Source organism: Pimephales promelas, chromosome 5 (assembly GCF_988280905.1).
Source record: "Pimephales promelas chromosome 5, fPimPro1.hap1.1, whole genome shotgun sequence".
Lineage (NCBI taxonomy): Eukaryota > Metazoa > Chordata > Actinopteri > Cypriniformes > Leuciscidae > Pimephales > Pimephales promelas.
Window position 1 is genome coordinate 37770864 of NC_142773.1, and position 25897 is coordinate 37796760.

The following is a 25897-nucleotide window of genomic DNA, read 5'->3' on the forward strand; positions in this document are numbered from 1 at the left end:
CCAAATCCCCTGAAATGTCCAGGTTTTCCATAAATGTGGGATCTGTATCATGCAAATTTGTAAATAGCAACTTGTGTAAACATTTGCAAGTCGACTTAGCACAACCCTGCTTTGTGCATTGGGAGCAAAAGTGTGCATATCAGCCCACACAAGAGACTGTTTTGATTTATTTGTTGTACTGTAATAAAAAAAAAGAAAAAAGTATGACTCCACTGGTTCATAATTTCCATATATTATAATACAGATGCAGAATTGAAAGTTTATTCTTTAAACAGCCTAATATTTTACAAAGAAATGGATAAGTGTCTGGAACTTTCAAACATGTCCTTAAAACAGGACACTGTTGACATTTCCTCGAGTCCTACATTATTTTCGACGTCCGTCAACATGGGGGCGGCAAAGCGGAAGAGGAGAGAAGGGAATAGAAAGGAAAAAACTAAAAGAATGAGGGAAGGAACAAATAAATTAAAAAAGGAAATTGTAATGGGGATAATACATCATTTTTTTCCTCTGCAATCCTTCTATTCACACTTAAAGAAACATCAGTCGGGAGCAGACTCCATCTCAGTGAAGGACACTGAAATCATCGACTCCTCTCCTGCAGAAGCAAGCCCGTCTCTTCCTTTACTTGGGGCTTTGTGTTTTTGGTTGTTTTCGTGGCTGTGGGACAGCGCTGTTATTGCAACTGTGGCTTCCTCTGGATTAGGGAGGAAGAAAAACTTGCTGTTCAAACCTACTCCAAAATCAGAGAAGTGACGGTACAAAAAGGAGAAAAAAAAACAAACAGAAAAAGAGTTTGAGGGGAATATAAGGGCAGCTGTTCAGAAGGGAAACGGTCGGTAGGGGGAGCCTGTTGATCAGCGAGCCTCAAAAGTCTTCCACGGTCTCAATCTCACCCATGTTGAGTCTCTCAGATGAAGCGTTAACAGAAAAACCTGCAGAGACATTATATTAATTACAATTGAATATATTTTAATTTTACAATTAATAACTACAATTAGAGAGGATTCATTTTATGATCATTTTTTCTCTAAATTTTACTATGCTTTTGACTTTTTATGAAAGGCAATAAATATACTGCTATTTAACTCTCTCTCTCTCTCTATTCTCACACACACATTTACATACTAGGGGTGGCATACTAGGGTTCGAGCGTGTGCGCATCTCATGTGCAATATAACCATGTGCCCATATGTGACCTCAGACACGTGTTTCCTTTTCACGCGAAATAAGACGTGTGTGCACTGTTGGTATGCAAACTTGATCGACTTGAACCGGTGCTGCACAGACAGAAATAAACAAAAAGCATGTGATCAATGTCTTCTTTCTTGCTGTATCAAAATCTCACCTAGCTTTCCTCGAAGATGGTCCATAAATTGCTTAAAGTCAAGTCAAATTCAGTTTGTGCATGATATAACTTTTTTTTTATTATACCGTATCCTAAATTGTGGATAATTAAGCTTTACATCATATGCTGAAGTACATTTCTGGAGGGTTAAAGATTAAAAGAAAAAAAATAACAAGAACTGTACAGAACCGAAATCGTAACACTAAAACCGTGATACAAACCGAAACGTGGGTTTTGTGAACCGTGCCACCCCTAATATACATACGCACACACACACTTATACCATAGTCTGTCTAAATACTCGATTCAGATTGGCTGGAAGGTGTGCTTTAAAACCATTTGAAATACGAGTAATTTCAGATCTCTTCTCCACTGTACACTAGGCTGTCTATAATTAATGTTTGTTGTCTCTGTTTCTATGTTTGTATTGGAAATGTAATACGACTTGCGACTGCAATCGCTCATTATTTGGACTGGGCAAACGTCCATTTATGTGTAAACTGATTGTATTTACGGTCACTGTGAAGCATCCTTGAGCTTGGGAAAGGCGCTATATAAATTTAGCTTATTATTCTTATAATAATAACTATTATATAATAATGCAATTCAAATAAATGCTACAATTTCTCATTTAATGTAAATTTACACGTTTTATCTTTGTCTGATGAAAATAACCGGTTAAATATTGCAATGCAAACATCAGTAACCGCTTTAACTGGTCAAAGCAGGGCGTGGTATAAGCGTGATAATCCAGGATTAGCTGTGCGTTAAACAAGTTATTCTGCGGCTCAATACAATTGAACAAATTGAACTGTAGGTCACAGGTATTTAATCTTTTCTGATGAGTAATTTCCCAGAAGATCATATCAAGTTTTGAATTGACAACGGTTTGTTTGTGAATGACTTCGCCGACACTCACCTAGAAGGCTTGGGTCAGCCCGTACCATCTTCTGTTTCTTCTTCTTCTTTCCGGAAGTGACGGTCTCAAACCGCTGCTGCTGTTGTTGCTGCTGCAGGACTGACTGTGACACTTGACTCATTGCCCACACAGAGTCCTGAGACACAAACACAGGGAGTTTAGCAGCAAACTGACACATGCACACTAGTGTTTATGAATAACGTCGTCATAATTCCGCCCTCTCAGACAGTTCACGAGTACTTAATTGAGTTATTTTGCGCCGTTTCTCGCTTGAACATACAAATCTGAACAAATCTTGAACGGATCTGTGCATCGGCCTTAAAGGGATACTCCACCTTTTTTGGAAATAGGATCATTTTACAACTCCCCCAGAGTTAAACAGTTGAGTTTTACCGTTTTTGAATCCATTCAGCCGATTTTCTGATATTTAGAAAAAATATCAGTAACCAGACAGTTTCTGGTCTCATTGACTACCATAGTATATATTTTTTCCCTATTATGGAAGTCAATGAGACCAGAAACTGTCTGGTTACTGATATTTTCCTAAATATCAGAAAATCAGCTGAATGCTTTTGACTGAATCACTTTAAGAATTAATCTAGATTTAATTTATACTAAATATGCCTGCTTGAAAGAATGAATAATGGTGTATACAAAATGCTACAAAGATTGAATATATTATAAATTAAAAAGAATAAATGTTCCTTTCTTCATGTGCTTTTTTAATTTTAAGAAAAATAAAGACAGGTAATGAGTCACAGGAGTAAAATCTGTGTCTATATTGCACGTTTGAACCTTGGTATCATTCATATTACAGCCCGTTCTCATCCTAAGGCGTCATATACCGACCCTTTTGACATTTTGTCTACATTCAACGCACCCTTAAGCATCAATATGAGATGCAGATATATGGGCCAGAAGACTCCTCCTAGTGGTCTAACCCTAACCCAACCCCATACCTAAACCTACCTATAACAGAACAAGGCTCTGTGCGTGTTATATTGACACTAAAGGGTGCCATGTACGTTAGATTTAGACGAAATTTTAAAAGCGCCACTATATGACACCCTAGGATGAGAATGAGTTGCATACTAACAGGTAAAAAGATTTTTTTTCTCTCTCAAGGGAGTATATAGTGAACTTTTTAGAGAACCATCTAACTATTTTAGATCAATAATGCATTACAATTTGACTAAACCCATTACATTTGTCAACTAAATCTACTCTAGATTTAATAGACTAAAATCTTATGCAACTAAAAGTAGACTAGAATTTAAAACAGCATTTTAGTCAAGACTGACTAAAACTAAATAAAAATTTGCTGTCAAAATGAACACTGACACACACACACGCTTGAGCAACAAACCTGCTGTTTCTGCTGCTGGACCTGCTGAGGTTTTTGCTGGTTGGCATTCTGTTTGGCACGCCGCTCCAGGAACTGCTTGGCGAAGTCCTTGGCCTGTGGAGTGTCACCCAGGTAAGCACGCACGTAGTCGTGCACTTCGTACGGCGAGTCCACTTCCTTCAGGAACGACGCAAAGGTGGGAACTGTGGCAAGAGTGGAAGACTGATGACTTTCAGAAAGCTAAATTGTCTATAAAACGCATGTTTTGAGCATGAAACAGGTCAGCAAAGTTTAAAAGCCTGCAAAGGCCACTCTAAAGGAAGTAATTCTCTATATCAGTGCGCACTGTTTCTGAACTCTGAGTTTTCTTACGGGGAAGAACACCTCACAACATCCCTCATTTAAATAATTCCTGCCAATGGCATACACAAAAAAAGGGCAAGGTGTGGTAGAGTTGTGTTTTATGACCAATCACAACACACTGATCCAGTCGACCAATCACACATTTTACATTGTCTGCTCTGTTTAGTATCTCTATTAAGCCCCTCCTTCTGAAAAGTGAATGTTTTTTGGACATTCAAGCATGAAAACCTCTTCTAGTTGACCCCAAAAACAAAACGAAGACTTTGTACAAGGGCATAATAAAGACATGACCCTTTTAACGTCAGAAGCTACATTCCGTGAATACAATGACCACAAAAGTTTGCCCGAAAAAAAGCGATAACATGGCAGGGAGGGAAGTGGTTTGTGGAAAGAATTATCTGTGCATCATGTGCACATTGAACTAATGCTGATATTCAAGATAGTTGAGGGTGATAGACGAGCATGTGTCAGTGACTCACCATCGAGGTTATTGGCTGTGTTGAGAGTGTGTAGAGTCTGTTCACACCACTGCATAAAGCTGTCCTGGTTCTTATTGGCTCCCTGGAACAGTTTCAGTAGCTTCTCTTCCTCCTCCACCTTTTTACTTGCTTTAGCACTGCTGCTATTACTGCCCCAAACAGATTATTTTACAGAATACAATCAGGAAATTACACAAAAAGCAATTTTGTACACTGAAGCTAGATAGCATACTAAAGTCTGACATTTTATTGCACATTTTAGAGCAATAGAAAGACATTAATATGTGGTGGTGGTTCACCTGAGGTTAGCGTTGCCCTTGTTCTTCTGATTGTGGCTCTTGCGTGTGGCCTGAGGGGGGGCGGCCTCCTTTACCGCTTCATCCCAGAAGCCAATGTTAGAGTTCTGAGCATCACCCCAGACACTGCTGCTGTCCATCAACCAGTTCGAGCCGACGTTATTGACAGAACCCCACACTGATGTATTGAGGCCCTAGAAGGAGAAAGAGAGGTCATGCGATCTATTTTAAACTAATGCAGAATCAAACGCAAGACTTCAAGATCTGCACAAAAAAAGCATTATGTTCATAGAGAACGAACTCATAAAATTTCATAATAAATCATGCATCTTGGATTCTTTTAGTTAATTAAACAGGTACACATTTAACACATTCAAACTCGTTCATCAAAATGAACGAATCTTTTTCCGAGTCAATTCGTTCGTTTTGATGATCAGAACAGAGCAAGGCGAGCATTTGAGCTTATAAAAATTAAACTTTGTTATTTATTTATTAAATGAGCGACCCGTATTCATCGTCTGAAATCGTTTAAAGCCCTTTGAACAGTTTGCAATTTGTACTGAAACAGTCTTTTGGACTTTGAACCGGTTGGTTACCAGTGAAGTTCATTATATGGAGAAAAATCCTGGAATGTTTTCATCAAAAACCTTCATTTCTTTTCAACTGAAGACAGAAAGACATGGACATCTTGGATGACATGGGGGTGAGTAAATTACCAGCAAAAGTTTTCAAAAGTGAACTATTCCCAAGTTAAAAATTATAAAAACTAGTTTAATATCAATACATATGAATTAGCTTGATATAAAATAAAAGGATTATTGAGCTAATACTAGTAAAATGCATATTTAATTTAATGTTCTTAGTCTTTCCTTCTTGTAACAGGGCAGCCTTGAGAGAAGCCAAAAGAGTTTACGTGAAATTACATTTCAGACATTAAAAATAGATTCATGCATAATGCAGTACTTTCTGAATTATAAACAACCGGGGACTCTTATTCTGAACTATATGTCTATGGTTTACAAATGCCAGCTGAGGTAGATAAAATATGCACTCTTACAACATATTACACATTAAAACCATAAAATAAACGATTGTCATTGTTTGCGAACTGCCTGAAACATTTTTACTTTAAAATTTGCAAATCATAGCCTTTTGAAGTTTAATCAAATCATTCCTGTTTTTACATCCCTAAATTTAAGACATCTTAAAATGATAATTATGCATTTAGTTGTATTATTTAAAATGAAGACTTAAATTTAATTAAACGGAATGATCAATCGCTATAAGTAAATAACTGGAAAAATATTCGTTTACACTAATTAGCAGTTTGGAACATGAAGCGGCATAATGGGATTTTTTTTACAGCTAAAATAAAAGGAAGTGGGTGAAACCAGAAGCCTACATTCAAGTTACAAATAGACGTACCCACTCTTCAAAAAACAAGCTGAGTAATAGCATCAGGATGTGTGTAACTCACCACCACTCGGTTCTGCTGGGTGACGGTTGAGTGTTGCTGCTGCTGCTGCTGTTGTTGTTCCTGTTGCTGCTGTTGTTGTTGCTGTTGCTGCTGCTGCTCCTTCTTGCGCTGTTTCATCTGCTGCGCTTCCTCTCTCTGGATCTCCAGCAGGGACTTAGTGGCCTCTGGCTGCTTGGCCACGCTGCCCCAACCCGAGAGCTTCGCCTGAGGTTGCTGCTGCTGCTGGGTCCTCTGGAGCTCCTGCTGTTGTCGTCTTTGCTGCAGGAAAAATCGAAAAACAGATCAATGAGAAAAATGTTTTTTTTTTGCCTCTTGCTTGGTCACATGGGAACCTGTTGAAAGCTTGGTCACATGTTGGGGAAGAATCCCTGGCATACCTCCTCTCGTGCTTGTTGTTCTCTCTCCTCCTCCAGTTTCTGGATCTCAGCAAGCGACAGGGCATTCTGAGACTGTGAGAGAGTGTTTGCTGTGGTCGACTGCTGGCCCCACTTGGAGGATGAAGGGAGCTGGGAACATAGACATGGACAAAAAAATACAATAACTGGGTAAGTGATGGGGTGGTGAAGGCGCAGTGGATAAGACACATGCCTTTGGTGTGAGACCCGGGTTCGGATCCACTGTGAGACAGCAATGTGTCCCTGAGCGTGACACTTAACCCCTAGTTGCTCCATAGGAGCATAGGCGTTAGGGATGGGCAACGATTAATCGCATCCAAAATAAAAGTTTGTGTTTACGTAATATATGTGTGTGTGGTGTGTATAATTATTTTGTATATATAAATACACACACATGCATGTATACATTTAAGAAATATTTGCATGTACTTTATATATATTTATACATAATTAATATTATGTATAAAATTTGATATATTAAGAACACATTTTTCTTAAATATATAAATGCATGTGTTAGTATGTATATATACAAAATAATTATACACACCACACACATATATATCATGTAAACACAAACTTTTATTTTGGATGCGATTAATCGTTGCCCATCCCTAATAGGCGTGCAACCTCTGACATCAATCGCAATTGTAAGTCACTTAGGCTAAAAGTGTCAGCTAAATGAATAAATGTAAAAAAAAAAAAAAAAAAAAGTAAATGTAAGTCAAACAAACAAACAAAAAAATCTGTGTTTTCAGGTAATGTACCAACCAAGTAACCATCAAAAATTCCATTTGGTAAAATAATCAGGTGTGTGATCAAAGCTCAAGAAAGTAAAACCTGTTTTTACCCATTCATAACTATGCAATATAATACTAATACTTTAAATATTATTTATTTCTTCTAATTATTATGATGTTTATAATTATAATTTCATAATTTACAGAATCATATTGAAAAAAATTTCAATGACAAAATCAATTATATACTATTGCACTGTAAAAAGTTATTTTTAATTACAATTATATTTGTAATAATTATATATTTAAAATTTTGTTTATAAATACTACGTTAATTGAAATATATATATATATATATAAAATATATGTTATTGAAAGTATAAAAATCAAACAAAATGTATACATATTGCAATAACTGTTGAGCTGTAAATACATTTATTATTAATAAAAAGAATTTATTATATATATATATATATATATATATATACAGTATATATATATATATATATATATATATATACACACACATACACACATACATACATATATATATATATATATATATATATATATATTTTTTTTTTTTTTTTTTTTTTTTTTTTTACGTAAACTTACAACAATAATATTTATGGCTATCTCCAATTCTTTATTTTAGCAGAACACCACAGGGAGAAAGATTTATAAACAAATTTGGGAAGATGGTTGACGAGTGGTATACGTGAATGAAATGCATATATTTTAAACGCATTTGCTTAAACCAGAGGGGGCGTGGGGAATGCTGTTCTCACTTCACACAGGCCCAAAAAATCCAAAAAAATGCGGAAGAATCACTTCCCTGAATAATGGATTATCTACCAAACTATATCCAAATGAAATCCTTTCAGGAAGTGAGACTAGACTAGTACAAAGACTAATAAATATCTGCGCCACAGGATTGTTCACCTTCATCTGTGCGAGCTGCTGCTGTTGCTGCTGTTGCTGCAGTCGACGGAGAGCCTCCTGCTGCTGCTGCCTCTGTCTCTGCAGCTCCTGCTGTCTCAGTGCCTCCTGCTCTCTCCTCTTCTGCTCCTCCTGCTGTTGCCTTGCCAATGCTGCTGCCTCCTCTTCGAGCCTCTTCTCTTCCTCACGCCGCTTCTGAGCTTCCAGTTCTTCCTGTTTCCTCCGCTCCTCTTCCTGCTGGAAGAAAAATAATTAACAAAAGGATCAATAATGGCACTAAACCAACTGTCATCTTGACTAATATTGCCAATCTAACCGAACTCAGAAGAACCAAGTCATTTGTGGCCGACAGCCATGCATTAATGATTGTACCATGGTTAATGGGTGATCTTAGTTTAGACAAAAAGCTTTTGTAAAATATCATCAAAGCCGCTTGCAAAAAATGTGCTCGAAACCTAACACTATGTTCAGAAAATGAAGCATTCTACAGAGCCCCTAAGAGACATGGTGACAGAAAAAAACATGAGATGGCAGGAAAAAATGTCAATGATTTTGCATTTATTCACAATTATATAGTTGGATGGTTATATTGTATATAATTTGCGGGCATCTGAGCTCGCTTTCAACTTCCACTTCCCGCTTCGCAATCAAGCGTACTGTGTATGACGAGCGGCGGTACTGGCCACACATTTTACAAAATATTTGTCAATGACACTCAGGATCTGTTCAACAGATCTTCTGACATCGCCCTGTTAGTCATCTTTCCTTACTCTCTTCCAATGATAAGTGCAATCTGGTCTACTGTGATGTAATTGTAATGCGTTATTTATTTTCTGTGCCTTTCAGAATTTGGAATTAGGCTTTGGCCACATCCTAATGCCTAATGCTAAAATGCTAATGCTAAGAATTGTAACAATAGTAGGCATAGATGAAGTTAAACATTAAGACTTTTTTTTGCAAATGTGTGTACATTTGTACATCTGTTCATTCAATGTCAATTTTAAAAACTATTGGTCTAAACAATCCTTTTCTTCTAACTTAGATATTGACCAAACAACCTTTTATTTTACAAAAGCTTTGAATGTTAGATTTTGGATCCATTTTATAACAAATATTCATACACCGACAAGTCTTACCTGTTTGCGGAGGAATTCTTCCCTTTGTCTCCTCTCTTCCTCTTCCCTCCTCCTTTCCTCCAGCCGTCGTAGTGCCTCCTCCTGAGCTAACCTTTCCTCCTCCTCTTTCTGCCGTCGCTGTGCCGCCTCCAGTTCCCGCTGCCTCTGGAGAGCCTCCTCCTACAGAAGACAAACAGCGTATTATATATATATATATATATATATATATATATATATGAAGAGTTCAGATGCAAAAGCCTCTAAGTGCCATTTGAAATTTTCTTCTAAAATGATCATTTTTATCAAGCTTGTATATTTAAGTTCAGTGATTTCACTTAAATGGCAATGATAATTACCTATTAATTGTTATTTAAGTGAAATTACTGAACTTAAATATACAAGTTTGATAAAAATCATCATTAAAGAAGAAAATTTCAAATGGCATTTAGAGGCTTTTGCATCTGAACTCTTCATATATAAGAACAGCTTGACCGATGTGTCAGAAGCAAGACTTTTATTTTGACGGTGCAGAGAACACCAACTCCACCAGACTGACATTCTCAGTCTTCATGAGTTTACGGTCTGTGTTTAACAGTCCAAACAAAAAGCAAAACAAGCCCATTAAAAACTAATGGCAAAACTGTACCAGAAGAACAAATATAAACAGTATAACTAGGATTACCAATGTCTTACAAAATTAAAAGGCAGGACATGTAATTTATTATGAATAAAATAGTTCAATATACAATATATATTGATCGAAAAAGTAAAACAATAACATGAGATAGAAAAATAATAATTCAACAAAACTTGAACAAGTTTTTTTACACTTGTATTTAATATCAATCTATTGGGAACACCCTCACACGCAAAGTCTCTCGCTTGCTTACCTCTGCTGTTGTGCGTGGTTAGGAACTCAACATCTGTCTTGCATGCACGCTCACTCTAGATTACAGGATATTTTAACTAATTTGCAGTAAAACTATTCGATCAAGAGTGGCTCAACAGGTAGATCTGTAGATAAACTCATCTTTCAGGCAATAGACCAACAAGGTTGACACTTCAGCGTGAGAAATTAGGGGTGTGGCGTGAGAGTGTGAGAATTGGGTCAATTGTGTGAGTCTCACACTGAATGCGTGAGAGTTTGTAGCCCTGATTTCATTACCTATATATTTTCAGTTTCATTATAATTTTAGTTAAACAAAATTTCAAGTTTAGAATCAAATCTATGGAGAATCAATTTAGAATCGAACTGTGACATTTCAAAAGATTCCCACCTCTAATATATAAACCAAAAATCACTCACAAATTTAGGTGTGTGAATGTCAGTGCTATTTACTTTTTTAATAAAAGCACATAAACAACAGTGTTTAGGCTTCAATAACAATCACAACATGTCATGTGAACATGCACATGAAACTCATACTAATAGCAAAAATGCTCTCATTCACCTCTATGGTTTCATATTTGTTTGTATTTGCATCTCGGCACTAATCATTATTGCATACTCATTTCCCTTCTCTCCTGACCTGTTTGCGCCGTGCCAGCTCTTCTTCCTCCAAACGTTTCCGCTCCTCCTCTTGTCTAGCACGCAGCGCCTCTTCCAGTCGCTTCCTCTCCTCCTCTTCCCTTTTGGCCCGAAGCTCTGCCTCCCGTCTCTCCATCTCGAGCTTTCGAGCAAAATAGACCATTCAAAAAAACAAAACACTATTACATTTACAAAATGAGACCCCTGTATCAGTCCCACGGTAGCAGAAATGTTAGGTCACAAAATATCTGCTCGTATCTTTCTCACCTTCAAAGCTTTGGCTTTCTCCAGCTGCATCTGTTCAAGGGAAGACGCTTGAGGCATGGAGTCTAGTGGCAGATCCCATACGCTACTCCCTTCCCATGCTAAAAAACACAAACAGACTTAGAATTAGCATATCATATGATTTCTCAATTTGACTGTTAGATATTAGCATATTTACAAACTTAATTATCTGCGTATGAATGATATGAATTTGATCTAATCTAAGCTACATATCCTAGTCCATCAGTGACATGAGTTGTTTAATGGTACTGTGGTAGTAAAGTGCATGAACATTGTGAATGTAAAGACAAGAAGTAATAGCAAAAGCCACTGTTCCACTTAAAAGCAAAAACAACTGTCAAATGCCACATGTTTCAGTTCTGCTTAAGTGGCATCTATTCAGCTGAGTCAATCACTAACATGAGATGAGCATGAGTCATATCAAAAACTAAATGAGTGGTGTGTTACTGTAAGTGAGAGTGGAAAACAAGCACACCAGACAAAATACATAAGCTGCAGGACGGCCGCAGCACTCTTTTTTTTCCATTTAAAGCTACTGTGGCACTCTGACTCAATTGCAGATCTAATGACTTGAGGAATTCCAGACAACAAAAAAGATGAAGTGAATAACTGTCACCATCAATTACAAAACATCTAAAAGTTTGAAGAGAGAAAAACAAAGGCATAAACTGACTCCGTTTCAAGTATGTGTGGGGGGGAAATGGATCAAGATTTTCCAAAATTTGCCTCAACATGTTCTACACTTGGAAAAAGATCCAGTTCTAAATCATTATCCTGGTTCTGATCGTATTGCTTAGCAGAGCAGATCTCAGTGTTGACATACTGCTGGGAGTGGTGGGCTGCATGTTTGGAGAACAGGATGCCTGGGTGGAAGGGTTCTGCATTTCCCAAACAGACCCCGAGTCTGGAACTGACATGGAACGTGTGACGGGAGGTAAGAGGCTCTGTTGAGGCTCTGGCGTCCTACAGGGGCACACAAATCGAACTGTGAGATGATGTCACAGATGCTCAACCACAATACCAATGCAGTTTATCACACCACCCACTAGGGGTGTGCAAAAAAATCGATTCACATTTGAATCGCGATTCAATCTTTACCGATTCAGAATCGATTCATAGAATTCCAAAAATCGATTCATAGGCTATGTTTTTTAATGGCGTGCAGGGGCGGAGTGGCAATCGGGTAAGTCGGGACTTTTACCGGTGGTCCGGTAGTGTTTCTATGGTTTCGAGGCTGCGAGGGCCGGTCTGATAAATAGTCATTGCAAGTTCTTGCCGCCCGCTGGTCAAACTGTGCAGCCACTCTGCTCAACCCGTAAATAAATGCATCGATGATCCGCAGATCTGTTTGAGTTCTGTAGATCTTTTGCCAAGCCTGTCAGAGGTGACGGGTTCTAAACCGCACTCGTATAGTTTTTTCTCTCTCTCATCAAAACCGAATATGTTCATCACGTTTGTGTGCATTTTATTTTGTGATTTCACCGGAGTCTCCACAACGGCGATAGATTGAAGCGCGCGTCCGAGAGAAGACTGCGTGAGCCACAGAGAACACTGTATCCATGACACTGATTGCAGCGGACACGAGCGCTCAGCTTGACTTCAAAAACAACAGGTCTCTTATTTAATAGCGAACTAAATGAATGCTCTGCTAGTTAACTGGAGATACCCGCAAATTACGCGCCAATGAACGACTTCACTGGATGTAAACAAATCAATCTAACCATAGATGTTACCAGTAGCGGTGGCTTTTTTTAAATCTATTTAAAATATTTTCGCAAGGGTTCTATGAAATTAGTATATATTTTTAGGAAGTGCAATGTGCCCAGTCGAGTTCACATTTCAACAGTCAACCTGGTAGCTGAAGTAGGCCTACTCCTTAAACCACATTTAGCATAATTGTTTGTTTGATCTGACTATAGCACTTTAAAGCTAAATGTAAAAGCTTTTTATTTAAGTTTTATGGTAACACTTTACAATAAGGTTCGTTAGTTAACATTAGTTAATATGAACTAATAATGAATAGCACATATACAGCATTTGTTAATCTTTGTTAATGTTATTTTCAACATTTACTAATACTTGATTAAAATCTTGTTAACATTAGTTAATGCACCGTAAACTAACATGAACAAGCAATGAACAGCTGTATTTTCATGAACTAACATTAACAAAGATGAACAAATGCAGTAACAAATGTATTGCTCATGGTTAGTGCATAAATACATTAACTAATGTTAAATAATGAACCTTATTGTAAAGTGTTACCAGTTTTATTTTAAACTTGAATTAAATGTATTTAAAAGCTGGCCAAAGCTTGGCACTTCGCACTTTTTAGTTGCAAAAGTTTTTATTTTTGTATGAAGACATATAAAGTAATATCAAACTTTTCTTTTAAATTATGTCTACTGCAATCAATCACATAGGAAAAAGTAAACTACATTTATGTAGACCTGCGAATCGTTTTTTGAATCGAGAATCGTTTTTGAATCGAAAATCGATTTTGAATCGAATCTCGAGACAAAAAATCGGTATCGAATCGAATCGTGACATTTTCTGAATCGTGCACCCCTACCACCCACGCTTTGCATTAATATGCCCTCTGTTTGATCTGATGAATGACAAGGTTGCTGAAAACAGAAGTGAATTAATCTCACCTGATCTTGAGCGCCTGATGGAGGAGGAGATTGAGCTGCTGCTGTGGTGGAGGAGGAGCAGAGTTTAAAACTTTCTGCTGAGCCAGAGCATACTGTTGCCTAGAAGACAATTTAACAGCATTAAAAAAAGTCATGTGTTTGCATGTGTTTTTTAAAAGAAATTTATTTTATTCAGCAAAGATACATTGAATTGATCTAAAGTGTCAGTAAAGACATTCATAACGTTGATTTGATCTAAATGCTGTTCTTTGAATTTTCTATTACAATTGATTATGAAAATATTTCTCAAGCAGAAAATCAGCATATTAGAATGATTTCTGAAGAATCATGTGACACTGAAGACTGGAGTGATGATGCTGAAAATTCAGCTTAACAATAACAGGAATTAATCGCATTTTAAAGTAAAACTGGGCTGAATTTAACATTGGTTCAAACAAAGGACAATAGAAGAGTAGTTCATAGTAATTAGTAATTTAGTAGTAATTAGTTTATGTTGTGCTCTCTAGCAATTCAGCTTGTGCTGCAAAAAATTACACCATCATACCTGAGTAAGTACTGATATTGCAGCTGCTGCATCTGATACATATTTAGAGCATTAATCTCCTGTTGTCTCTTCAACCTCTCTTGATCTGCATCTCCCTATATACAGACAAACACACACACATCAAAACTTTTTGGATGCTGAACAACAGGGGAAGTCATCTTGGGTTTGGAATTTCTCCCAGATAAGCAAGTCTCTTTTTACCAGTACGGGAGGTAGTGTGGGGCCTGGTGTAAAGGGCACTCGCCCCCACAACTTCATCATCTCTCCCAGGGGCTGGAACATCTCGTCACACCCTCGCTTCACCTGCAAGGTCATGGTGAAATAGCCCGCCTGAAACCACTCAGACATCTCCTGGTTATTAAATGGTCCTGCAAGCAGATAGACAGACTGGGGTCACTGAGTGTGGCTATTTAGAGCAACACGGTAACATTTTGAACTCCCTGAAGTAGAGAGGCTTCATCACAGGAAATGGGAACAAGTTGTTAGTTTTTAAGGTACAGGTTAACATACATGGACAGATTGAGTCATTTTGTAGTTGATGTAATCGATTAGTTGAAAATAAAATTGTTTAAAACTAGGATGATGATATTAGGGATGGGCGGAATGACATTACATTACATTTATTTTTATAACACTTTTTAAAAACGGTTTGTTTCAAAACAGCTTTACAGTGATGGCAAGAAAATACTGCAACAAAGTTTATTTTGGATGTACAGCAGATCTAGAAGAAAATAGTGTCATTGTCCTGCTCAAGTAAGTTCAGTGTTGATTCATTTGTGTTGTAAAAATCATTCGTTATTTATTTAGTTAATTTATCTATACAGCAGCTCTGGAGAAAACAGTGATGTCATCGTCCAGCTCAGTTCAGTTCTCATACAATTGAGTCGATGCAGGCAGACCAATAATATTGTCATCAAGATCCCGGAAGCGTTTATTATTACAGATTTTGATATACAATTTATATCTCTGTATGTAATAGATCCATGCAGCACAATACTACAGTATTTAAAGTTATTGACACGTCACATTTTAGCATGATAAGGCACTATGTCACACTCAAGACTGGAATAATGGCTGCTGAAAATGTAGCTTTTGCAGCTTAAGAACAAATAACATTTTAAAAAAACAAGTATTTCATGATAAATAAAAATAAATGGAGCCTTGGTGAACATAAGAGACTACATACAAAAATGTACAAATGTAAAAAAAAAAAAAAAAAAAAAGGAATCTTAAAAATCTGACCAACTGCAGTGCGAAAATTAGATTGGATACTGATTTGCCTACCTTGGATCTCTCCCTGCGGATCTTTGTAAAACCATTTGAATGCAGCCTCGTGGGTAATGGGAAGAGCTGTGGGTTTGGGACCAATCTTGGTGGCCAAACGGTCATCGTCCAAACCGCCGTCCTGTAGGTATGCCACCATTTTCTCAGCTTCCTGTTTGAGATAGAAAAAAAGTCTACAGTTCAAACATTCGATCTTCACAGCAGCACATTGTAATGTGGCTGATAGACCATAGAGTAGCTGTGATACCTTTATTTTATACCAATAATATAGAACATGCCAGATGCACGCATACAACCCATACAAAAGAAAATACAACCCATTATAATTGATGCAATCTACAAAAAAATTGCCAAAAGTAAACTGATGCCTCATTCAATTTCCAACGCACTTCAATTGCTCCCGCTACTAGTTTACAATGGTTGCATTTTTGCATCCGGTGTAGACAGAGTGTTAGGAACCAACTCAAAATTTAGATGCAAGCACTACCGCACAGTAAACTACCATTCACACCTGCTCAAAGTGCTTGAGTCCCTCATCCTCATCCATGTCAGAGGGCAGTGCAGAGGGTCGGCTGAAAGGACCAACAATGCCTTTGGAGTGGGGGAGAACATGAGCCACCGTCACTGGCATCTCCAGAGGCTTGACCTGCTGGGTTTGCGTGGGCACTGACTGAACGGGGAGCACAGAAGGAGTAGAGAGCGGAAGATCTGGAAGCAGAGACAGGATTAATTCAGCATTCCCTAAATGAAGGCCACAGGCTTTATTTTCCAAAATATCTTTTTTAAGGAACTATTTTTGCATAAGTATTTGCATACGTTTTATTTATTTGATTATTACCTGGGAGTGTGTTTGTTACATGTGGTATGGAAATGGCCTCCAAAATGCTGTTTGGTAGGGTTGTGTGTAGTGGTGCTTTACTGAGTTCAGGTCTGAGTTCTGGTACTGTCGTTCTCTCCAATGGTCTCTCACTTTCTTCAGCCTGTTCCTGGTTAACAGACGGAAGGGGTGCCGGAGTCGCAGCCTTGGGAGGCGTTGCTACTGCTGGAAATGGTACAGCAACCGGCGATGGCTCTTCCGATTTACTTCCTTCTGTAAACCAAAAATGATAACAATGATTTACAATTGTTAAAGAGTTGTTCAGACGTGAACTGACAATGAGATTGAAGAATTAAAAATGGTAAATTCATAGTTTAAAATGTTGGGGCCTGTCATTTTAAAAGATAAAATAAATGCTGTTTTTTATTTTCAAAAATATTAAGCAGCACAAAGGTTTTCAACATTGATAAGAACGGTTTCTCGAGCAGAAAATCAACATATTACAATGATTTCTGAAGGTTCATATTACAATGAAGACTGGAGAAATACTGTTTTTACAATCAGATTTTTGAAATATATTAAAATAAAAAAACTTTACAATATTAGAATTACTGTATATTTGAACAAATAAATGCAACCTTTGTGAGAGACTTGCCTGCCTGTATCTAAACTGATTAAATTGATTTAGTCCATTACATTTTTTAATGCCGCCTTACCTTCATTTCGATTACTCTCACATCTAGTTTCTGTATAAGTATCTTTGGTTTGTTCTGATTCACTGTCTTCCTTTTCTGTGTATTCTTCGTTCTCCTCCAGTGGCCGGAAGTCCAGCTCCGCCTCTTCCAGGATAGGCTCCTTAGGAGCTTTCTAATTGAGCAATGAGGGAAACTTATTGATCAAAAATACATTTACCGAGACAAACATTGTTATTAACTAAATAAAATAGAATGAAATATAAAAATTCAAGAACTCACTTCCCACGCCCTCACCTTAAGTGAGAGGAAGGCCCCTGAGGAGTCAAATGTCCCCGTCTCCTCCTCTGCATCTTCCAGACACCATTCTGGCAAACTGTCCCTCTCCTCCTCTACGCTCCCGCTGCCTGACCGAGGTCTACGGTAACCAGCACGCTCCTCATCCCTTGAGTCAAAAGGAAAACGCCGACGTTGATCCGGGTGTTCCCGCCACCCTGCTGATCGTGGGCCATCTGCAAAAGAGGAATTTGTTTGGATCCAGCATTTGTAAAGTAAGTTCTTGAGGAAAAAAGGGCACGCAACACACCTGGACTTGGAGGACACCATCGTTCGTTATCCCGACGAGAACCTGCAAGCCTCCAGCCACTATCGTCATCCTCTCCATTCTGCTCATCTCGAAGAGAGCGCCAGTTGTCACTTCCTGAGCGAACGAATTCGTGTTTTCGAGTGTTCCCTGGACTAACATCCTCATAGTTCGCCCGTACTTTTGGGGGGGAAAAAATTAGCAATGCATCTATTACACACTACCATTGTACTTTGGGACAAGTACGATTTAAAAAAAAAAAATGTTTTTGAAAGAAGTCTCTCATGCATATATATCAAAATGTAATATTGTAAGACAATACAATTTCAAAACATATTATTTTTCCTATTTTAAATGTTAAAATGAATTTATTCCTGTGATCAAAGTTGAATTTTCAGCATCATTACTCCAGTCTTCAGTGTCACATGATCCTTCAGGAACCATTCTAATATGCTGATTTGTTGCTCAAGAAACATTTCTTATTATTTTCAATGTTAAAAAAAATATTTTTGTGTAACCCGAGATGCATAACAGCACTTATTTGAAATCAAAAACTATTGTAACAACACTACTCTGTACATTTTATAGGTCTGTTAGGAAAGAAGACTTACTGTGATTGAGTGGAAAATGGGCTGGTGCTCCATCTATGGACAGAGATTAAGTTGGTTCAGTACTGGCATATAATGTGATGCATTACATCAGGTCACACTTTGTTGGAGAGAGTGGGGTTATCCATGCCACTTTATCCCACAACTACCCATAACTTGACACAACTACCCATAAAAATGCACAGAACTTTTGCATGTAGAAAGTGTTAACCACTTTTCTCATATGCAAAGGCAGCTATACAAGACCATTTCTAAATACATGTTGACATGACAAAAATTTAGCAGTTTTCAAACTGTGGCTCGCCAAATGACCTACAGTCACTCTGCCTTAGACCTACAGCAAAATTTGTATTTTAGTAAATCACTTACAGGCTTAGAGTTCATATCCAGACCCGAGTGAGCGTGTTTTTATGTACATCTTTCATGTACTCTTTAAGTAAATGTAGAACTTAAAACTTAGAAATCAAGTATTTTATTTTACTACACTTTTACAAACACTTTATATTTGTCATATCAAACTTTAGATTAGGTCATGTCAATTGTTTTCCAATCTCTAATATTTTGGTGAGTCTTGATCTAGATTACAGTTGCCAAGGTAGGTCCTGGAATGGAAAGTTTTGGGAACCCCTGTTCTAGATTAATGGGGGCACATCTGATCCCACTCTTACTTATGTCTTAAAAACCTAGCATACTAACCTGGATCTTTTCGACCTGGCTTTTCGAACCTTTTGTCTCCCCTGGGCAGGACAGAAAAAAAAATTAAAAAGAGTGTAATCAGGATAATCTGAACCAAATGTGCAAAAACAAAGACACCTAATAAACTTAATTTGTCCTTTCTCACTGTTTATTTTAGATAACATATCTGGGCCATAAAACTGTTCATTTCAGCACTTAGTCTGCATACTCTGAGTTACAAACCAACATATTACATGTTGTAGATATTTCAATTGCTTACAGAGAGTTTGTGCTAAAGGTACAATTAATTTTGAGTACCTCTCCTCCCAACTCTGGGAGCGATGCATCTCTCTCCCTCCACGGCCAAAACCTCCCTCCACATCATCAAAACTTCTTTGGTAAAATCCTCCATCTCCTCTGCCCCTCCCTGTCAATCAAACAAAAAAGGGCTCATGAGCATATGCACAAATCTAACCTTTCCTCACCATAACTGTGCAAAAAAAATTCAGTGTACAGAGACAACTACTTATAAAGGAAAATGTTATGCAAGGTGACAAAAGTTTGCACTCTGCTCTGGTTTAAAAAAAAGAAAAGCATTTCCGCTGCTAAAAACGTATCAAGTCACTGCACTTCAAGACGGAAACAAAGAAAAGTCTGTGGTTGCAACGTAGCTCACCTCGTCCCCGTGAAGAACTTCGGCCTCTAGGTGCCCCCGCCACCGTCCCCCCACCCCTTCCTGTCAGACGGAGTACTGCTGCACTGTTTACAGACATGGAGAAATTTCTCTGTGGAGACAGACACGCAAGCAAAGCATTGTAAAGGCCAATCCATTCACTGATGCAAGCCTGGCAATGGGTTGCGTGACAGCGAGACTGTGAGTATGCTACCTGTTTCTACCACAGAGTGTGCCAAAATGACATCATATGCAAAAAAACCCCCCCAAAAAAACACTACTTGAATACATAGGTACAGCTTTTACACAGCACTTTCATAGAGAGCTGCTGCAGGAAGCACCTCTTTATCATTTCAAGTGCAACTCTTAGGCCGCAGTGAATAAATGTGTCGATTCTTACCTGCTCCTCCTCTGTAAATGGGACTAATGCCAATGGTGGCAGGGGCTCCTCTTGTAAAATAGGTAGAAATTCCTTATCATGAAGATCTACAGGAATCTAAAAGAGAAAATAAATGGTTTAGTATCATTTAAAAAATAAAAATAAATGAGTCTTCAGAGCATGACAAAAAAAATTTCTACTGTAAGTCACCAAACGACAGATGTCCTTACCATGTTATCCTTTACATAAAGTGCTAGCATCTCTTCTCTCCCATAGCGATAGTCTGCAAGTTTATACTTTGGCAATGCGGGTGAGAGTGGAGGGGAGGCCACACTGCTGCTGCTACCCACTCCACCTGACAGGGCGCGGAGCCTGGGACACAGCACAGACAAGCAGAGTCATTTGATATGTGTCAGTAGACACTAAAACAAATACTGTATACTCTTCACCCCAAGAACATAATATATATATATTCTGAATTCTGTAAAAATTATTTAAAAACACTTTGGTAATTGAGCAGTAGGAGGGTTTAAAAGCAGAAATGTGAAGCTTGAATTTTTGTTTAAGTATTTTAATTAAAAAATATGTATTATAAATTTGTATTTGTTTTATTTATATATATATATATATTTACATCACACATATTTTTGTTAAATCATTTACAAACTCTCAAAAGCATTGTGTTCAGATAAGTGAAATAGCTAAATAAAATACAACAAAAACACAATAGATTTATATAATATTTTGATTTGTTAAATAAGTTACATTCAAGCTATTTTAAGGCATGAAGTAATTTTTTCAAAGAAAAAAAACACCTAAATATCTAATTTTGGTGATCAAAGATGAGTTAAGGGATAATTTGATTGACTACTATTAGTTAATTCATTAGCTAACATGAACAATGAGCAATATCCGTTTTTAAGCATTTATTAATCTTTGATACTGTTAGTTAGCAAAAATATAATTCATAGTTTGTTTGTGTTGGCTTACAGTACTTTAATGTTAACAAATGCAACTTTTGATTGTAATAAAGTATAAGTAAAAGTTGAAATTAACATTAACTCAGATTAATAAATGCTGTAGTAGTATTGCTCATTTTAGTTCATTCTAATGATGTAGTTTATTATAGTGTTTCCAATAAGTCTAATATGTAAAATAATTCTGATATCATTTTCAATCTTAAATAATACTTTTTCCAGACATTACGATGGGATCTTCCACTTTTAGTGTGTGAAAACCCCTGAATTAAACTTTTGAATCAATCAAATTTTAAAAAATCAGTGGCAATACCCTGTATGCATGTTTTCTGAGAGAAAATTAATTTTCTGTGTAACTGACAGCACACCACAGATGACGTCCATCTGTGAAATGGACATAAAGCTTAAGTTTCATTTTTGTATAATCACTAAACTTGGAAGCAATCCTGACTAAGGCTGTACATGCATAAGTAGCCAGAATTTACGGTGTTACATTAAAAAACAATTCACAATGCTGCTTCAGACGTTGATGCTCCAGCAACAACACTCACCATTCTGGTCCGAAGTTAAGCGTCTGGGTTTCTGCCATTTTCCTTGAAAGTCTGAAGAAAATGAAAGTGATTTGATGAATAGCTCAGCACACAAATATGAATTGACTTAAATGAAAAATACTGAACATTCAGAAAATAAGGGGCTGTTTACACTACATCGCTTTCAACTAAAAACTAAAAGTTGAACTTTTCATGTTCAACTTAATTTACTTAATAAACTACAAAAACGCAAATTTGTGCAAACGGTGACATGCACGCTCATTACTTGTTCAGTCTGTAGGAGTGTAGAAGAACTGCGTGATTAAGCATGATTATATGACTGACAGACAAGAACGGTTTGACCTAAAAATATCAAAATTGAAAATACTGCGGAAACCAAGAACGGTTTGAGCTAAACATATCAAAATTAATTTCAAAGTGAACTATCCCTTTAAAAAATAACTGACTGTTTACATGACTACTCTTCAAGGCAGGCATTTTGACAACTGTGTGTATTTGAAGGTTCAAGTGCAATAAGCAGTGAAAGTGAACTGAATTCGGGATTTCACGCTGTCTAGGAGACGGCTTTCTGCGCGCACATTTCAGGTGTGTCAGAGAGGACAGCAATGAGTTGTTTCCTGCAGCTTATTGCGCCAAAACGTTTTAACATCAAGCAAGTCGCACGTAACATTCATGTGCCCGGTGTATCTATATGTGTGCAGTGTGCAACTTTTCAAAGTAGCCTATTAAAATCATCCAGATATCACAAGCCATTGCAATATGCATATCGTGATATGTACATGTGCAATATATCATGCAGACCTAGTAGCAATCAAAATAAAACAATCACCTTTTGAAAGTAACTTGCCACAAAAACGACTATCGATTAGTTGACGAGTTTTATTTTCAATTGAATCATTCATTCAAGACATTCGTTTAAAAACAAATCATTCAGTAATAAAACAAAAGTATTTATGAATCATTCATTCAAATTGTTTTGTTTTTTTTAAATTCGGATCCGTGTGAATAGGGATACGTTTTTGTCTGTACGTGAAAAAAGCAAAGGAAAAACGTTTTCGTTTTTTACACATCATTGTCGTGTAAGCATACCCCAAGGCATTACTAGGGTTGGGTATCGTTTGAATTTGAACGATTCTGATTCCGATTCCGATTCCTTGTTTCGATTCCGGTTCCTAACGATTCTCGATTCCGATTCTTTTAAGAGGCAGGGTCAAAAAAGTTTAGATAACCTTGCTAACCAACGGCCTTTCTGAAGGAAATAATCCTTTCTGAAGGAAATACTCCTTATGTAAAAATACTCCTTTTGTCACAAATTTTGCATTTTGCCGAGATTTTGTTATTTTTAGAAAAGCGAAGCCACACTTTGGATCGCCGACGTAAGGTACTCATGTTCGACTCGCGTGGTTATGCCAACACTTCCGGTAGACGCTTCTTCGTTGGTGTTGTTCAGCGGTTTCTTCTTCTGCTCGGCGGACTGTGAATATCGAAACTAGGAATCGAAATTTTAACTTTTGAACGATTCCGGGAAAAACGAAAAGTTAGTCTCGGTTCCAATCGATACTCGATTCTCGATACCCAACCCTAGGCATTACAGCAAAAACATCTGAAAAATACCATCATTCATGGTTTACATGTGTGCAATTTACTAAAAATCTCCACATACTTCAGACAGACATATTTGCAAAAAGCATGCAAAAATAATGTGTTGAGTGTGAGAAAATTTGTGAAGTGAAAACTACACTTACAGTACACACACACTTTGGGGGGAAAAAAAAGGCCCCTAAAGGGACCTCTGCAAAAATAAAAAAAAGACTATCGCGTGTGTTCCTCGTGCGCACGCGATACTCTTTATTTTTTATTTTTTGCAGAGGTCCCTTTGGGGCTCCGTACATCTCAAAGTGTCTGAAAATTGCATGTACATCTTATCCAATTTTTTGGGTCTTCCTCTTTGGTTGCAATTGCATATACTCGCCAATGCAACGCTTATGAATACACAAAAGTGACAACCTTTGATCTAAAATAAATTAAGCTATTGACTATTGATTTGATTTCCAAATTAACGCATTAAAGAACGTGCATGATTTTATTTAGTTTTGAAAGTCCCAGATAGACAATAATACTGTAAACAGTGGTTACTATTCTAGAGATGACTCCCCTGCATTCGGCACCTTAGTGTACCCCCTCTTTACTGTGACGAGCTATTTTAAGATCTCTCCCGATTAGGAAGGGCATTCTCAGACATCTGTGCAATCCATGGCTTCCCTTGCCCACTACGTAGTGCAACTAACTTTTTACAACTTGATTTGAAATGATCACATTGCAGTGGCATCTTGGCAGACTTGTCAAACCAGAACCATTTAACTTTAGGGGAAAAGGAGTAACCTTTAATTTAGGTTATAATGAATAACCTTTTATTTTCGGCTTAATATGATATATTCAGAACTGCTACAGCTGCATTATGTAGATGCCATAAGGTCTATGCAAAACAAACAGTAGTGACTTGCTGATAAAGGGATTTAAACCACGTGTACAACGCGATGAAGCAATCCAATCCAGATCACACATGCCATCAACAAAATCTAACCAAACAAACACACAGATATACATACAATCTATCTATCTATCTATCTATCTATCTATCTATCTATCTATCTATCTATCTATCTATCTAGCTAGCTATCTAGCTATCTAGCTGTCTGTCTGATCAAATCATGCGATTACGAGGTTGCATCAGATCCCAAATAGACATGTATTTGTTTAACAGCTGTCAGGGGGAAAAAAAGACAACAGCTAAAAACAAAACGGAAGACAATAAAGCTAGTTTAGGTTGAAAACAGATGGTCAACAGATTTTTGCCAAGTTACAATCCATTACACTTGCATCGCCTACTTTGAAATGTAAAAAGCGTATATCACAGAAGGTTTTATGTAATATGTAATATGCCTGGGTAAAGTCATATTTAGTCATTTGGAGGCTGATAAGTCTGAAAATACACTTTGGTATATTGTCAATCCCATTAGTGGCTTTCCACTTTCCAGTCATTAAGGCTTGTATCGCTCGTGTGTAACGTTAAGTGATAAGTGTATCAAGACTTACAAACCTTAATAGTAAAGCTGATAAATGTCATTTTAAAGTTTCATCGATCGCCTTCATGTCGGTTCATGCCCTCATACACCCTGTAACGTTAACCACTGCAGTCCACAAGCTAACGTTAGTTCAAGAACACACAAATGAATCCATTTAGGAACGTCTAGATATAACGTTAATGTGAAATATTGAATTGACAGCTTCAGATGTCAAAAACTTAACCGTTTAATGAGGCGTTTTATTAAGGAGAAATATCCTAGTCTGGCTATCGCTGGACATTTAACTTTCTGATTTCCAACTCCTACCAACTTTAAATCGGTCCCACGCACTGCTGAGAAGTGTACGACCTGTCATATAGTTACTGCCGTAATAAATGCCGACAGGAGCACAGAAGGAAGTCATACAGCCGACGGGAGTAAATATGTAAGTTAGTTGGCACGAGTTTTAATCCGTGCGGCCTATGCTTACAGTTTTTAGCCACATCGCATTCCACTACAGCTGCCTACGGATAGCTGATAGCATCATCAGCGGTAGGCCGGTCAAATCGAGCCCGGTGCCTCCAGGCCTAACAACCATGCGGGCTACAATTGCGTCGGTCCGCTAAGTTGGGGCGGGTCTATGTAACTGAGAATTAGCGTAGGAATAGATACGTTTTATTTTAGAGTAAAACCGTGTACGCCAGGCCCGCTGTCTTACCTCTGCTTTTACTGACAGCGCTGAGTTTGTGTGCGAGTGGCGTCTCTCGTTTCGTATCCACAAGATGGCTGAATGTAGGTCACATGACAAACACGTATGCTGTAAATTGCCCGGATGAGAGTGAGCGTGATGCTGACAGCAGCACTTCCCTGGCGGCGCGCACGCGTTAGATTTCCATGTTTTATGGGGACTTTTCTTAGACCCGAATCGCCCACTAAACCCTCATGACTAGTCCCTACCTCAGTCAACTAATACTGTTCACTTGAAGCAGTGAATGAAAACAAGTAAATGCGGACAGCCGTTGAGCGTTTGGGTACTTGTTATTGCGGTGCAATGTGGGATAGGAGTGCACTCAATAACGTCCACTATGGTTTCGGACACCACTACAATTGTTTGTCCCCTCAAATAACGCCCTATTTGAGGGTATAGGGGGCGATTTCGGAATATAA

General features: G+C 37.7%; 1 protein-coding gene across 3 annotated transcripts; it reads right to left on the bottom strand.

Moving 5' to 3' along the window:
• Positions 1–154: 154 nt before the first annotated feature.
• Positions 155–25585, bottom strand: gigyf2 (GRB10 interacting GYF protein 2). 3 transcript variants are annotated; one of them, XM_039676721.2, is made up of 29 exons: positions 25449–25585; positions 21666–21716; positions 20368–20509; positions 20159–20254; positions 19762–19870; positions 19404–19512; positions 19107–19147; positions 18414–18446; positions 17806–17982; positions 17517–17731; positions 17244–17394; positions 16549–16800; positions 16222–16418; positions 15711–15861; positions 14628–14794; positions 14427–14521; positions 13883–13981; positions 12052–12191; positions 11211–11308; positions 10945–11085; positions 9437–9595; positions 8304–8537; positions 6605–6733; positions 6228–6485; positions 4754–4944; positions 4455–4603; positions 3634–3815; positions 2268–2403; positions 155–935 (listed from the first exon to the last, which is right to left on the bottom strand). In XM_039676721.2, the coding sequence occupies exons 2-29, from the start codon at positions 21701–21703 to the stop codon at positions 868–870; spliced, it is 3957 nt and encodes a 1318-aa protein (XP_039532655.2). In that variant the 5' UTR covers positions 21704–21716; positions 25449–25585; the 3' UTR covers positions 155–867. The 3 variants fall into 3 exon arrangements, with proteins under 3 accessions (XP_039532655.2, XP_039532654.2, XP_039532653.2); XM_039676720.2 differs by having other exon boundaries at positions 8304–8534; positions 17502–17731; XM_039676719.2 differs by having other exon boundaries at positions 17502–17731.
• Between the last annotated feature and the right edge of the window lie 312 nt (positions 25586–25897).

Excerpts from the sequence above, each read along its gene's own strand:
- gigyf2 (XM_039676719.2), bottom strand. The coding sequence starts at position 21,703 with ATGGCAGAAACCCAGACGCTTAACTTCGGACCAGAATG. Across the intron at positions 16,801-17,243 it reads TGAGAGTAATCGAAATGAAG|AAGGAAGTAAATCGGAAGAG; the intron begins GTAAGGCGGCAT and ends TTTGGTTTACAG. Across the intron at positions 3,816-4,454 it reads CACAGCCAATAACCTCGATG|TTCCCACCTTTGCGTCGTTC; the intron begins GTGAGTCACTGA and ends CTCTTGCCACAG.